Source organism: Schistocerca americana, chromosome 1 (assembly GCF_021461395.2).
Source record: "Schistocerca americana isolate TAMUIC-IGC-003095 chromosome 1, iqSchAmer2.1, whole genome shotgun sequence".
In the NCBI taxonomy this organism is placed as follows: Eukaryota; Metazoa; Arthropoda; class Insecta; order Orthoptera; family Acrididae; genus Schistocerca; species Schistocerca americana.
Window position 1 is genome coordinate 805,254,782 of NC_060119.1, and position 17,072 is coordinate 805,271,853.

Sequence of the window (17,072 nt, forward strand, 5' to 3'; positions counted from 1 at the left end):
GGGACCGATGTGTCACAGTGTAGGTTGCTCGACAGAGCACAGGGGAAGTGAGTCTTGGACGGGTGGTGAAACACAGTGTTTTGCACTAGGTTCGGTGAAAGTTTGTGGTGTCACAAGAAGTCAATGCCTGGTATAGGTTCGTCAATTTCGCACACTAAAAAAGTCCACTCAAGTTTGCAGTTTGTGGAGAGTGAGACAATGTGTGAGGTTGAACCCGAGCATTGTAGTTTAGTTGAATTCACAGCTTGCAGTGAAGTATGATAAGGGCGGATGTTCGATGACGCTAAGGACGTGGGCACCTGTGTCCACTAGAAAAGGTATCCCAACGAAATGTCTTTAATGTAAAGTTGTCCACAATTATCCGTTTGTTCCCGGACAGAATGGAGCACTGGGGGGATGCCTGTCATGTTGTGCACAGGAGGCAGCACCCGAACCTACCTGCGATTGGCATTTGGGAAGTAGCAGGGTGGTCTGCAGTTCCGTGCCGCCTCACCAAACCGTGTGTGGAAGTAACAGTAAGGGTAGTGCGGTTGCATTTCCTGTGGAAAGTTCGTTGCCAGTGGCAGTGGCTGAGGTTCGGTGGCCACAGCAGGTTTTGTTGCAGGAGGGGGCATGACCGCGGGAAGAACCGGTGATGTCTCAGTTGCTTGTTTACTGCTTCCCAGGGCGAGCAGAACAGTCGGCACAGTACGGTCCCGGCCGCGTCCAGCTGCAGGGCGATGAACCTGAACCTGAGACTTGTCAGGCGAAATCGAGCAGTGATGCATCATGTAGCTTGTCAGCAATTGTCATTCTTTGCTCGACAGGTTCAGGAGGCCTTTGAGCCAGAGCAAAGCGGATGTGAGGATATAGTTTATCTGACCAGATGGCGAGGAGAGCTGTGTCAGAGAATAGATCAGCACTAACAAGGGCACATAGCCGTCTCAAGAGCTGGGAAGGTTTGTCGTTGCCTAGTTGCTCAATGTGGAGCACTTGCCGTATTGCTGCCTCAGTTGAGTGTGCAAGCCGACGTAGTACTGTCTTTTTGGCTAGAGTGTACCGGGTAGATGAGTCCCAGGAGTCGACCAGGTCTGCAATCAAGTCCTCCTGGTCGTGCAGGTGGGTGATGAGGCACAGAAACCTGGTTGACTCATCGAGTTTGTAATGGTTGAACACTTTGTCCACAATTTAGAATGTTTGGAAGAACAGGTTGAGTTGAGTTAGTCGGGGCACTGCCACAATCAAGCTGTTGTTGCTGTAGTATTCCAGGAGAGAGTGCCTCCAGGGGATGTGGCAACGATGGCTGTTCGGGTGGCAGCGTGAAGATGACATGTTGTGGTTGAGTGCGATCCGTTGCGACGTGGAAGGCCGACGCGGGTGAGACACCGTAATGTGTCGATTGTGGTTTCGGAAGCTCAACACTTTGTGGATGTGTCCGGATTGACGTTTGATAGCCGGAGTCATGCACACTTCTAACCTCACTTACTGCTGCAGGCTCGAAAACTTCCGGTGAAATAGGCATAATCGTCGAGTGAGAGGCATCGTGTTGCAGTCCTGGCGGGTGTACATCGCCCGCAACACAATGCATGTCGATCACAAAATCCAGCATTAGGCGTTAAGTCATTGTTCAAATGCTGTGTCGATGTAATACACCCGAAAATAACCGACACGGAGGTCGCGGACACAGTAAAACGATGAAAACGGAAGACGTTACAACTTGGGGTCATCAGTGAGGGAGAGATTTGGGTCGGTTACACCAAACAACACTCCCATTTTACAGTAGTTCATTTATTCACCTCTTTACACAAGCAAGGCTTACACAGAACTAACATGGAAGTTTCACCCAAAGATAAACTTAGTTTAGTTCAAAGACGATACTCAGATCGATGCTGGTGTCAACCTCATCGGCGCCACAGGTCAAAATAAGGATTAGTAACTTTTAGTTTCAGTAAAACAGAAGTAAAAGTAATTAGGTACACATTTTTATAATCTACATTTCTCAGTAACTGTTTGTGGATGGATTGAAATAATTAGGCAAATTAAAATTAGGCACCTACCTTTACAATCTAAGTTTGTCAGTAATTGTTTAAGTAAAATTTATTTTTACAAAGTCATAAATTCTTTTACAGAATAGAAATGCCTTTAGTTAATTTTAAACATTGAATATGTAGCAATTTTTATTTCTTGTGGTGTCTTATAATGTAATGTAATAACACCAATGTTAATTACGCTCTTCTGATAGGATGATGATCTGTGATATGTTTCGTGTATATTTGATAGCTGTCTGGCACAGTAGTTGTGTACATTCTTGTTTTGCAGTAATTTGCCTCTTTTCAAGGGGTAGTCATAACTGAATAAGCATAACCATTAAGAACAACAAGCTCAGTATTCCATTTTTTAAGGCCACAGTTTATTCTTAGAGCTCTTTTTTGAATTCTCAGTGAACAGAACTGTGCATATTATGCAAGCAGTATTGTTGTTTTTGTTGTTATAGAATTCAATATTCTTAGACCATAGCACACAGATGAGAGTTTCTTTGACAAATTATTTCCATGTGTGTCTCGTTTTGAATCCTGCTGAACCTACAGACTCAAAAATTTTGTCACACTTACATTTTCTAGAGGGTCATTTTTTAATCTTGATCGAACAGACATTTGGCTACATGGTGGAAATAAATGAAAGTTGTAACACATAATGTTGTCAGAATCTACACATTGTTTTTGATGAACCATTCTGAAAGTCTTCATGTAGGAACTTCTGCTGTTGACTGCAAGGTTACTGGGGACGATCCAGAGAGCAATATACTTGTACCACTGGCAAATAGGACACTTTTGGGGGGACTCATGTATTCTACAAGGTCATCCACATGAATCAAGAGGAGTAACAGTCCTATGATTGAGCCCCGAGGCTTTATTAGTAATTCACTGGAAAGAAAAGAATTGGTACTTGTTTTATTCAGAGTGTTGAACTGACACTGAAGTGATGTGTTCTGACTGTAGCTGTCTTACCAATTTTTTTAGCAGAATTTTGTAATCCAGCACATCGAAGACTTTTGAAAGGTCTGGGAAAATATCTGCAGCTATTTTATGTTGACTGAGAGATTTTAAAGTATAGCCTAAGAATTCAAAAATTTCTGTTTGTGTAGATTTAGACTTTTCAAGCCATGTTGTTGGATGGCATGAGGTGAGCATTTATTTATAAAATTTATGAGCCTGTTATAAAACAGGTTTATTCTAGAATTTTTACAAAGGAATTCACCTGTGATATAGGTCAGTAGTCCGATATTATATCAAAGCGGTCAGGCAAAAATATGCGAGAGAGAAAGAGAGAGAGAGAGAGGATGATTAATTGGTTTGACATCTGATGCCTTATTTATTTTATCTGACTACATCTCCATTGGTGTGCTATCCTGGGTGAATTTCCTGTTGTCTTGTAACACCCATTCCCCTCAAACACTTACATACAACTTTGTACCAAATTTGAGTACTCTGACACCTTTGTGTGTGTTTGATAATCTGCTTCCAGCTATTAAGTAGAATTTTTCTGTATTGCTTTCATTTACAAATAGAAACAATACTATTTACCAAGTGTTATTGCTTCATCACTTCAGCTGTTAAGTTGAATGTCTTGGAGTTTACTTGAGTTTAATGTTGCTTCCACCTGTTGTTTTCTTTATGGGTGTGTTTGACTTTTTCCAACAGGATCAGACTCTTCCATCAGCCACAGATGTCTGCATAATTCGTTTAATGCATTTCAACAAAGTACAGGAAGACTTGAGGCAGATGCTGTAATAAACATAAGCCATCAACAGAACTTTGAAGCTGACTATGCCTCTTCACACATTCCCACTTCAACTTTTCAAAAAATAGCACTGTTCTTTGGTTCATCTGCTGTTGCCCTCATGGATCCTTCAAGGGGTGACGTGATTGCTACTTTGGGTGAAACAGGAGGGGAGGGACCAATTAAGTATATGCAACAGAAGATGCTACAGAGTGGTGAAGGAAAACAAATCTTAATGTAAGTGGTAACACACAATGTCTTATCATTAGTTTCATGTGTTCTTTATATCTAGAGAGAAGAGAAAGAGTACAGTGGAGAAGCAGAAAAAAGAAATGTGTCAGAATGATGACTTAAGAAAACATACCAAAAGACAAGAAGCAAAAATGAAAATAATTGGATATGAAAATTTCTTAAAAGGTGTTAATATTTTACTTGTTACTTACACTACTGTTTGGAAAAAGTAAAATACCAAGACAGATAAATGTGATCACAATGAAACTCATTCCAGTGATTAGGGACATGACACCACACAAATGATTAGCATTACAGAACTGCACATGCACTGTGACTGTGGAAATTCAGAACCACATGCTGCAATCAGGCCTACTAGATATTGTGTTATGGAATCAAAGAGTACCTGAATATGCTGCTGGGGAATAATCTGCCATGCAGTTTGTAGGCACATGCACAAAGCATCAACTGTGCCTCCAGGAGGAGCTGAAAGAACAAGTTGCCAACCGGCCGTATCCCAGATGTGTTGGATGGGTGACTTGCCAGGCAAACAGGCAGGCCCAGGGGAGCAGTGTTACCTGTTGTTCTTTGAAGAAGGCTTGCACATTTCTTGCTGTATGTGGCCGGATGTTGTCCTGCTCAAATATGGCATGTTGAATGGCCTGCAAGAGGGGCAATACCTAAGGCTGTAAAACTTTCCTGATGCAGTGGTAGCTGTTCAGATCACCCTCAAAACACAGGAGACAAGATCACGTGCTATAGGCAATGGCACTCCAAACCATCACATGTCATTTGTCTGTTATATCACTCAACAATACAGTTTTCCCAATTGCGTTCACCATGGTGGCATTGAATGCGTATGTCGCCAACAGTACAGGACAAATTGAAGAGGAACTCATCTGAAAACATTTCATTTTGCCACTCAGCAAACCAGTGCTCACGTACACATGCCCATTAATGTCTGTGCTGTTGGTGGGTTCTGGTCAATGGCAGCTAACAGAATGGCATGCACATCACCTGTCCACTTTCCATAAGATAGTGTCAAACTGTTGACGCACACATGTCCATACCGACTGCAGAGCTACACATTATACCAACACTGTGGACGAAGCTGTTCTGTCCGTTACGGCCAAGTGAACAAGATGGCAGTCATCTCATATTGTGGTCAAGTGTGTTGTCCAGTACGCTGTACTGCGTATGGCCTTCTTCTCTCCACTGATTCCACATGTACCTCACTGACGAATCAGTGTGCCCTGTATGAGCTGCCATGTCACAGAGTGACAGACTTTCCACTCAGAGACCAATCATTTTGCCCCACTCACATGCCAATATTCCATCCTATGATCTTGATGTCTCACTGATGAAGCAGTATGCCCTGTACAAGCTGCAATGTTATGGAATGACAAGGTTGCCTCCTGGAGACAAATCATTCTGCTTCATTCAAACACACACATGCTAACATGCCATGTTGTGATATCAGTGTGGCATAGTGGCACTTGGTCACACTTCTCCACTTTGTACGATGGGTCCGCACCTACTGAGCATTGCATCCAGTCACACAAAAGAGGGTGCTGTTGGGCCTACGTGTATGTCACTGCTCAGCCATTTAAATCACTTATTATGGTTCCGTTATTCTACACATCCTTACTCCCTTAGTGCACTAGATGTAACCTGTCTTCACAGATTATGGATGAGAGGGAATACCTTTTACTGTCTCTCCACAACTGTTCCTCTTTTATTGTAAAAAGAACTGTAATTCTATGTCAATATCCACTGATTATTTCCAAATGTGTGCATTCACCTTATGTGAACCTTTAAACAATGGAAAATACAGGATGGAATAATAACAGTATGTATTAAGGTGGTGGTGGTGGTTAGTGTTTAACGTCCCGTCGACAACATGTATTAAGGTTATTAAGGTATGTTGTTACTCATTGTGTAAAGAGGTACTGAGAGACAAAGAGGCACATTTAACAGTAGACTGCTGGATATTACTAAGGTATCAGACAAAGTCCTTTGTGAGATGTAGAAAACACACACACACACACACACACACAAGCGCGCGCGCACACAGAGAGAGAGAGAGAGAGAGAGAGAGAGAGAGAGAGAGAGAGAGAGAGACTGTTATCTCCAGGTGCTAAGGCTTTTGTTATCACTTAGAAACCAGCAAAGATATTCTTTGGTCCATCCATTACCCATGTGCCTGCCTACATATCCTGCACACTTTTCATTTAATTTTTGTTACACGCATAAGTACATTTTCCTTATTTCTTTGTTTGCATTCCGGTTCCTCAAGTAATTTCCAATAAGCATCGTGCCATCAGTCACTGAGAGACTCTCAGTCTTTGAATGGTTTTCACATTAAAAGTCCATGTGTCATTATTGTAAGCCAAAACTGTCAATAGTGACTGTTTGTTAACTTTATATTTCAAACTCACTGGAGTCTTCATTTTGAAAACTCTATTTAGTTTATCAAAAGCTATCTAGGTCATTTTTTCTCTTCAGTATACTTCTTTTATTCCCTATCCAGTCATTGTCTTCTAATGCCCTAAATATAATAACTCATCATCGTCAGTTTATGAGGTAATTACTGTTTAGTGTATTGATTATATACTATTTTAGAATTATTGCAGTTGATCTTAGTACTAATTCCAAACTCGTTCCAGTTGTTGAAACTGAGTTGCATTAGAAGCAAACAGCACAATGTCATCAGCAAAGCAACACATTATTTCTTCTTTGTTCCTTCAGTTTTAAGTATCTGAAAACTTCCTCTAGGGCTGCTGATAATAGTTCTGGTATAATGAAAACACCTTGCCTAACTCATCTTGCAAGGCTGCATTTCCTGTTATCCTGATGACACTATAAAATACAGGAGAAAATGAAAAATGAGTCTTACTAGATCAGAGGGACAGAATGGATTTGTTTTGAATAAAAATGTTACAAAATAAATACAACCACAGTAAAACAAGGGAATTATATTTGGAAGTGTGATACTAAAAGTGGTAGTTTTGCAATGGCCAAAGTTGTGTAGATATAAGACAGAATGGCAATAGCAAGAGAAGCATTTATGAAAAAGAGAAATTTGTTGCCATCAAATCTAAATTTAAATGTTTTAAATGTTTACTAATGGTGTTTGTTTGAAGTGTAGCCATGTACAGGACTGAAATGTGTGTGTTAAGCACTTCAAATAAGAAGAAAACAGAAGTTTCGGAAACATGTTGCTGCAGATGAATGCTGAAGATTAGTTGGGTAAATCAGATGACTAAGGAAGTAACTGGGAAGAAAACAGCACTACAGTTCAACTTGACTAAAAGAAGAGTTGATAGTACACATTTTGAGGTATCCAGGAATAGTTAAGTTGGTAATGGAAGGAAATGTGGAGTAAAATTGTACAATAAGACCAAGAATTGGCTACAGTAAGCAGGTTTAAATGTATTCAGGTCACAGAAGCTATAAAAAAAAAAAAAAAAAGAGCCTTGCACATGATACACTAGCATGGAGAGCGACATCAAACTGGTCTTCGGACTGAAGACCATGCCAGGACAAAGTAAATTAGTCTCATATTTTCACCTTTTTGTACATCATCTGGACTTCACTATACATTGTGTTTGAAGGTGATATGTTGTTGTCATACTCTGACCCATGAAAATATCCAACCGATTACTTATGGTAGTATCAACAATTTAAAGAACCTCAAGCACAGTGTTACTTGAAACTTTTTGCAAACATGAGACATCCACAGAGGTATTAATTTCCCTGGGTGAAAGAAAATAAAAGTAAGGTAGAAATGTAAGACAACTACTCACCTTAGCTGACTGATGTGTGGTGAATAGGAACAGGCAACAGAAAATAGTATTTACACTAGCTTTCGAGTTCTTGCCCTTCCTCTAGCAAAAGTAAACACATGCACACGTACAATCATGCAGATGCCCAAACACATACAAAGTGTATGTATTATTCTATCCAGGAATTTCCATTGTTCTTAAGGTAGCAATGTTGTGTACAAGCTCTTCATAAATTACATTGTGCACTACTGATACGATAAGAAACACATTTGACTCGTAAGTAGAGTAGAAAATATACTGCTACAGTGTTCAACACTGTTTCTATAAGTTACTTTATACTATTTACAAAATTATCTTCTATTCGTAATTCCTTTTTTATATTATAATTTATGTACTATAGGGAGAAAAGAAGAGGAAAGAGAGTTTCCACATTCTGTATGTTTTGTAAAGGAGAGATACAAGGTTGTGGGGACTTGCCCCACTTTACTTACAGCAAGAGATGTATACAGCATGCTCTTTGGAAACAGTGCAAGCAAATGTAAGCCTTTATTTCAGTGCAAAGACCAGTCTGTGCCATCTCAGAGTTTCATCCATGACAATACAGGGTGATTCAAAAAGAATACCACAACTTTAGGAATTTAAAACTCTGCAACGACAAAAGGCAGAGCTAAGCACTATCTGTCGGCGAATTAAGGGAGCTATAAAGTTTCATTTAGTTGTACATTTGTTCGCTTGAGGCGCTGTTGACTAGGCGTCAGCGTCAGTTGATGCTAAGATGGCGACCGATCAACAGAAAGCTTTTTGTGTTATTGAGTACGGCAGAAGTGAATCGACGACAGTTGTTCAGCGTGCATTTCGAACGAAGTATGGTGTTAAACCTCCTGATAGGTGGTGTATTAAACGTTGGTATAAACAGTTTACAGAGAATGGGTGTTTGTGCAAAGGGAAAAGTTCTGGACGGCCGAGAACGAGTGATGAAAATGTAGCACGCAGCCAGCAAGCATTTGTTCCCAGCCCAGGAAATCGACTCGCAGAGCTAGCAGAGAGCTGCAAATTCCACAATCAACTGTATGGAGAGTCCTACGAAAAAGGTTAGTTATGAAACCTTATCGCCTGAAATTGGTTCAAGCACTGTCTGCAGCTGATAAGATTAAAAGAATCGATTTCTGTGATTTTATCCTTGCTCAAATGGAAACAGATGAATCTTTCGTTTCAAAGATTGTGTTTAGTGATGAAGCAACTTTCCACACTAACGGGAAAGTCAACCGTCACAATGTCTGTATTCGGGGCACTGAGAATCCGCGGGAAACAACTCAGCATGAATGTGACTCGCCTAAGGTGAACGTTTTCTGTGCCATTTCAGCCAATAAAGTTTTTGGTCCCTTTTTCTTCGAAGGTGCTACTGTAACTGGACTACAGTATCTGGAGATGTTAGAGAATTGGCTGTTCCCTCAGCTCGAACAAGAAGCACAACAATTCATATTTCAGCAGGATGGAGTGCCACCACATTGGCACTTATCTGTCCGTAACTACCTGAATGTAAACTACCCGAGGCGATGGATCGGCCGCCAGGCAGCCCGTGACAGAGCACTTCATCACTGGCCTCCAAGAAGCCCTGATCTTACCCCTGCGATTTTTTCTTATGGGGGTATGTTAAGGATATGGTGTTTCGGCCACCTCTCCCACCCACCATTGATGATTTGAAACGAGAAATAACAGCAGCTATCCAAACTGTTAGCCTGATATGCTACAGAGAGTGTGGAACGAGTTGGAGTATCGGGTTGATATTGCTCGAGTGTCTGGAGGGGGCCATATTGAACATCTCTGAACTTGTTTTTGAGTGAAAAAAAAACCTTTTTAAATACTCTTTGTAATGATGTATAACAGAAGGTTATATTATGTTTCTTTCATTAAATACACATTTTTAAAGTTGTGGTATTCTTTTTGAATCACCCTGTATAATAGAGACCACATAAGGTGAACTGGTAGCATACTCGCCATGCACTCTACAGATCACACCATAACTTCGACCAGTCCTGGGCTTGCTTATATGCTGGATTCTGGTGTGGTCTCACCAGAGGCCACTCCTGATCACCAGCACCCTCTGAATAGCACCACAGTGATCAACAGTAATGTTGTGACAGCTATTCAGTTTCCATAGTGATGGCAGGATGCACCAATACATCCCCTTCCCTCACTGTAGTGACAGCTGAGTATAATAATATAGATGGCATGCAGTCCAGTGGATCCATCACCAAGAAAGACAGGGAACCAATATCCATAGGCATCACTGCAGAAGGCTAAGTCAGAACCAGGCACCTTGGAAGTTGAACAAGTAGCCTTGGGAATGGGAGGGTCACCAGCAGTGGAGAAACCAGCAACCACTGATCAGAACTGTGGAAGCAAAGTAAATATTGGCAGCACTTTTGAGATCTATGGATGGAAGCCATGGTAAACATAATGGGACCTGTGGCAGATGGTGATTGTCCCACAGATCCACATTGGGTGGCATCTGATCTCACAGCCCGTGCTGGAATGCCCACCTGGGAAGGAGAAGCCTAGGTGATAACATACACCAGCAGCAGGAGCAGCATGTCCATGTGGTTTTGGGCAGCCATGAAGCCTTTCTGCTAGGTCCTGACCTGCAGTTGCTACAAAACCACAGAGGGTGTGAGGTGTGATATTTGACATCACTTCTTTACAGATGGTGGCTGAGACAGAGTCTTGCATTTATGGAAGTCCACTTGTCGAAGATTTCAACAACCCTGTATATGTCAATATGTGGTTGCTTGAAAGAACACTTGTGCAAGTTTCATGGAAGTCCTTTCTCTGCCAGCATCTGGAATGAGAGATCAAGGTTGTGGAAGTGATTGTTTTGAGTTTCACCTGAGACCAAAGGGTCATTAAGGTATGCAGTACAGTTGGGAATATTTTGTAATATGTGATCCCTAAAATGCTGAAATATGGCAGTGGTTGAGGAGACTGCAAAGGGTAACTGATTATAATGATAAAGGTATGGCATATTTAACACTGAATAAGCCTGTGGTGCTGCATACAATAGAGTTTCAAAATATGTGTCTTGGTGTGAGGTCAATTTTACTGAATCAAGTGCAAGTTCATTTGGGCGTGGTAGTGGTAAGTTTCCACTTCCACCTGTGCATTGACCTTTACTTTGAATCACCCCAAATTTTCAAGATACCATTAGATTTGCATAATGTTATCAGGGGAGTGTGGTGCACTGTTTCACAAACTGTAAACCCAAAATCATGGAAACAGTCAAGGGACCCAAGAGTAACCTCACACAGTGTTTGCCAATTAAGGCATCCATATACATTTACTGGCATTCTGAGTAATCTGCACTTTCATAGATTTATCACTCACGTGGTATAGTTCTATGGTTAGGGACATATCTGTGTTGGAACTGTTACAACATATTTCTTGCAAGAGTCCTTTTTCCTGAACCTGTGGCATCTTGCCCACTAATGGGGACACAGTATGTACACGTAGCAAAGGAAACAATGTTTACGGCTAGTTAAGGTACTGCTGCTAAAATTGTCATCCACTGCAACAGGTGTTGTTTTTTATGGGGTCATCTAAGCCATGGAGCAGGTGTGAGCCCCACCAGAGGTGACATGACATCCTGCCTGGCGATGCCTGAGAGTTGACTGCCCCAACATCTTCTTCCATTATAAACAAACTCTGAGCTGTGTGGGCAGTCTTATAAGCTTGAACTATTTACATTATTGATTTCCTCAATATGTGCTTCCTCACTTCCAGGTTTGGGGTAAAATGAACTATAGTGTTCTTGATTAGAGAGTCTAATTCTGCCTGCACAAACATTTAAAACTGCAGTTCATACTTAATCCATGTAAGTTGGCAGCCTAGTCTGCATGAGACTGACTGGGGGCCTTTTTCAGATGACAAAATTCTAATCTGGGTGCAATAACATGCCTTTTATCAAAAAAGATCTTAAAATTTTTATCAAAAATGGTCTTATAATAAATAAAATATTCCAGTCAACTCAAGTTGAATCTGTTATTGGCTCTGTATTAATTGATACAGTTCAGGTTTCCTGACAACAACATAGGAATTTGCCAAGCCAAGAAATATAACTGTAGTTGTGTGTGTAAGTGTCCCTCTCTTCATCTTGTTCAGTGAATGGTGGAAAGCCTGTAAAGTGCAATAGATGTTCCTATTGTACTCACTAACTCTGCACTGCCTGTAATCAATCTGTTGTTAGCTCCTGATATCCTTGTGTGATGTTTGTCACTAGGTGAATTCCTCCATGATTGAAACACCCACTCTCTCACCTAATTTAAAAAATGTTCATGATTTGATATGCACGTGTTACAGATACCATGTCGACACCACTTTTTAAGGATGAGATATACATCAGCTTGTGGGGATATCCCCGGTTTATTTATAAGATATATAAACAGTATGTTCCATGGAAACAGCACATATTCCGAAGCAAAGCTCAATCCAACTCTGCCCCGAAGTTCTGCCTACGACGGTAGAATCCATGATATTAACAACTATGATGAACCAGGGGCATATTCGCCATATGCTCCCCAGATTGCATCACAGCTGACTGAGACCAGCCCTCAGCTGGCTTATATGCCACACCGTTGTGTGGTCCCATCAGAGGCTGCTTCTGCTGACCAGAGTCCACTACGTAGTTGCACAATAGCAGCCGAGAGTAATGTGGCACCAGCTGTTCGGTTTCCACAGTGGTATTAGATGATGCCACTACAATATGGCATACCTACCAGTCTAATATTATCTCACCACTAGGACACTTTTTATTGAATGAAGAGTGGTACATCTAAACACTACTCAGTAAATATAATTTTCCAAGCCTATATATGACACATTGTCACCTGATTGATGTTGATTTTGATATGACATCAAAGACAAAATAAAATTAGTTTAGTTATATTATTTCACTGAAGCCATCAATCAAAGTTACTCTGTGCCAAGTCCTGTTCACATTTTAAGCAAATTAAAATTTGTGAATGTAATGTCTTAAATTTACAGGGAAAAGCCTCGAATTAATTCTGGAACTGTTGATCTTCAAAAGTTGAGGGAACTACCAGAAGGAAGTCTGGGAAGAATCTACACTGACTTCCTTGACAAGAATGTGAGTACAATGTATTATAAAAGATAACACTGAGTGTGTAATATATAAGTCTGTATGAAAATTCTTGCTATACTTGGACCTGAACCTGGATTTCCGACTTTACACAAGTAGGTGTCTTAACCATATGCTATTTGAGCTTGCTTTTGACCAGACATGAACTTTGTTGATTCTAATGTTTCCACCCACGATTCAAACCACTGCAACAGAGTGTCTTGCATGGGGTAGGTGGGAGTAACATCAGAAATGAATTTGTTGGAGCACTATGGCTTACTCTTACATAGGAATGTAACCAACTTAATTTGATTCACTGAAATGAAATGAATGGATTAATATAGCTAAAGCCATTGAAATGGTAGTAGTGAAAACCAATTAGACTGAACCTACAATGTAGTAAATATGTTTTGACTAATAAAAATTTGCTACCTTTATGTCAACCATTATGCTACCTGATCAGTTTGTCAGCACTTACTCAAACTTTCATTACCACTTATGCTTCCACTTATAATCTTTGAAAAGTATAGCCAGAGGGTCTCCCAAGGGGCATGTGGAAATAGCACTGGATGGGTAGGATAGAAAACCATGGCCTACCTTGCCACAGGGAGTTATGTCAATTGATTTTGACTCACTGAAATTAAATTAGTGGATTGATCGGGATGAAATCAATGAAGATACAATTACATTAAGTGATAGATGATGGTGAAATGATGACGAGGACAAAACACCATCCAGCCTATGAGAGGATAAAATTTCCAACCTGGCCAAGAATCAAACCCAAGCTAAAAAAAATGAACTGGAAACATCATTTGGATGTTTCAGTAGTTAATTTTCCGACTCATATGTAGCAAGATAGCAGGACCCTGATTGAAGACATATCTATAGGCAGTGCTCAGGCTGAAACAATTGATGGGTATCCTGTGTTAATGGATTATCTGAACATGTTACACAATTAGTGAAAACAGACAATATAGCAACTTACAGCCTGGAGCAAGGTTCATGCAAAGCAATGAGGCTTATTATTGAGAACAGGATACACTGTTTAAAGAGTAAGTTAAATGAGATGGTATAGGATGAGGTATATATAAAAAAAGAGACGCTAATGTTAGATTCAATTCACTCCATAATGAATATGTGGCAGTATTTGCAAGTAGCTTTCTTAAAAAGTTATCCAGAAAGTCCATTAAAAAATCAAGTTATCCATGGATAATTAAATGAATCGGAACCTCTTGTAAGAGGAAGATTGAAATTTATATAAAAACCAGAATAAATCAAGATACCACAAAAAATAGGTTTTTATTGTAAGAAAAGTCATTAAAATGTTCATTAGTAAGCATATCCTGACAATAAATAATGCAAATAGTAAGATTAAAAGTATATGGTAAATTTTGTAGGCAAGTTCTGGTAGAATGTAAATACTTTGAAGTAAATGACACCACTCACCAAAAAGCAGAAACATTGAGGAAAGAAAATTTGCTAGCTTTTGGTATAATTCTTTTTTGAGCTAGAGTACACACACACACACACACACACACACACACACACACACACACACACACACACCAGCCCCTGGCAGCTGAACACAGGAGGGAAGTCTGTCTGATGCACAGGCTAGGCAAGTGATGCACAGTTATTGGAGCCAGTGAGGAGCAGTGCATGCTGAATGTGAGATGGGAAAATGAATTGGGAGGGGGGGACAGGAATTTGGAGGAGGTGACAGGACAGAGTAACATGAAGATTTTGGATGGAGGGTGCAGAGACTGTGGGTTACCGCTGACTGAAGTGAAGATGATTACGGACTCAAAGGATAAGTCCCATTTGAGTAGTTCAGAGAAGGTGGTGGTGAATGGAGGGATCCAGATGGCCCAGAATCCATGCTCTCATGCTATTTCCTTAACTTTTGGCAGCACCAGTCCCTTCCAGGGCAGCAACACTGAACCAGTCAGTGGCACCCCCATCAAAACCACGTGAAGTGGTACAATGGTTAGCCACATGGACTCGCATTTGAGGGGACGAAAATTTGAATCCACACCTGGTGATCCAGACTTGGGTTTTCTGTGCTTTCCCTAAATCACTCCATTTGGATGGTACCTTTCAAAGGATATGGCCAATTTCCTCCCCCATCCTTGATACAATCTGAGCTTGTGCTCCATCTCTATTGACCTCAGTGCCGATGTGATGTTAGACCATAATCTTCCTCCTTCCTTTTTTTGCCATCGGCACCAGGCCCACAGGTACCAGTATGCCACCAGCACCAGCCTCATTAGCTCTGCCAGCCTCCTCGGCTCTGTCCCAGCCTCCTATCATTCTACTGACCTTCGCTCTCTGGGTCACCTCTCCAAGCCTCCTCCAGCCGTTGGCTCAGGGTCATTTTGTGTTGTGTAAGGCTGCAGCTGTTTCTCATCTGGACATCCTACTCAGGCCATTAACAGGACTTTCTTGGTCCTCCAGTTGTACACTCTTACAAATTTTTATGTAAAACTTGGCGACACAGTGTTATGCCACTATTAGGTGCCAGATTGACATTAATAGACAACACCACAGGTTTGCTACTACCAGTACTCATCTGAGCCAGACCTGTTTGTTGTGGGCACATCAGAGCTGCCTGTCTTTGGCTGTCACTCCCTGGGTTCAAACTTAAGCCACTAAGAGCACCCATCCCAGGTTCTGCTGACCTACCCTGGGGCACCTCTTCCCTTCCAATGCCACTTCACCTCCAAGATGGCTCCACCATCTCTTTGTCACATATGGAGATATGCTGTACCACATGCTACCACCTGTGACACAGAAACCAACCATACAGTCATGTAACATAGACTGCTGGTGCTCTGGCCCACTAACGACACTTCCTCTGGAGATCAAAGGAAAACAATCCACAACAACAGCCATATGCCAGGTTGTTTTCAACTGAACCTCCAGCAGGTGCCACTGTATCATGTGATGCCAGCCTTGCCGCCAGAGGCATAAGCATCACAGCATCATGGCACTGCAAGTCAACATGCCCCAGGAGCACTCTGGTATCCCTCCTCAGGGTGGATATTTAGGTTGTTCCTGACTGCTCTGCAGCCAGTGCACACTCCAGACTAATGCCGGCAGCGAGTAGCAGCCCATCAATTGGAGTTCCTACTCAGGTCATGTGCTCATTCCTAATTTATGGCAGATAAACTCAGCAGTCTATCAGCTGGAGTCCACTCTTGAGCTACTGCCTTGCTGGACCTATACTCAGTTGTCCTCAAGCTCCCACCTCACTGGAGTTCATCTTCACTGTACTGGAGTTCATCTTCACTGTCCTCGAGCCCACTACCATGTTGGACTCTATCTTCAATCCGTCCTCAAGTGGTCTACTACTCCCCACCAACTACAGCTTTATGGACTTTTTTTTGTCAAAACATTCCAGTGCAACATATCTATTTTACTTTTGGCTTTAACCAAGTAGTGTGTAGTGATGTCTAAAGAAAATCTGTTGTTGTATGCTATGTATCAGACTTAGTAAAAGTACAGTTGTTCATTTCTACCTGGGCACATCAATTGTAGAGTGTTGTTTCCCTCATTCATGAATGCTGCACCTCCTTTCACAGTTTGGTCATTTATTTATGTGCCTTTTTGAATGCGTCATCATTAAACAGATGACTTTTGAAAATTTCAAACATAAATGAACAGTAAACTTATAGTACTTTATAAGAAGTTGCTTAGTTTTTTTTAATATATTGAACACAACATCACTAATAATAGTAAACCTACTCATAACAAACAGGTTTATACAACTAACTGATATCATACATTTAAAAAACTAATTTAACAATAAGTTGCTTAGCTTTTTTTTTTTTAATATATTGAACATAACATCGCTAATAATAGTAAATCTACTCATAACGAAAAGGTTTGTACAACTAAGTGATATCACACATTTAAAAAACTAATTTTGTACTGAGATAAAAGAATTTACATGTCCTGTAAGAATGAATGAGCAGTCCTGCTGTTTAAAATTTGGATAGTAAATACTACCCTTTTCTTGCCAGAAAGAATTTTATTTTCATTCTGAATAATTTTGCATCATATGTTCTTATAATAACTGAGAGCTTGTTAAACCATATCAGATAATTCATTTGTCAACCAGAATCTGTTATTTTTAATTTAGTTCTATGTCTGAAGTAACTGCCCTT

At 40.8% G+C, this 17,072-nt stretch overlaps 1 protein-coding gene across 1 annotated transcript in view; it reads left to right on the forward strand.

Annotated features, from left to right (window-relative positions):
- LOC124612704 (ubiquinone biosynthesis protein COQ4 homolog, mitochondrial) overlaps positions 1 to 17,072 on the forward strand; it is a 111,528-nt gene that overhangs the window by 47,209 nt on the left and 47,247 nt on the right. Inside the window, exons 2-3 of the mRNA XM_047141056.1 lie at positions 3,681 to 3,996; positions 12,813 to 12,915. Of these exons, the coding sequence (XP_046997012.1) occupies positions 3,681 to 3,996; positions 12,813 to 12,915 (419 nt within the window). The remainder of the gene's footprint in view (positions 1 to 3,680; positions 3,997 to 12,812; positions 12,916 to 17,072) is intronic.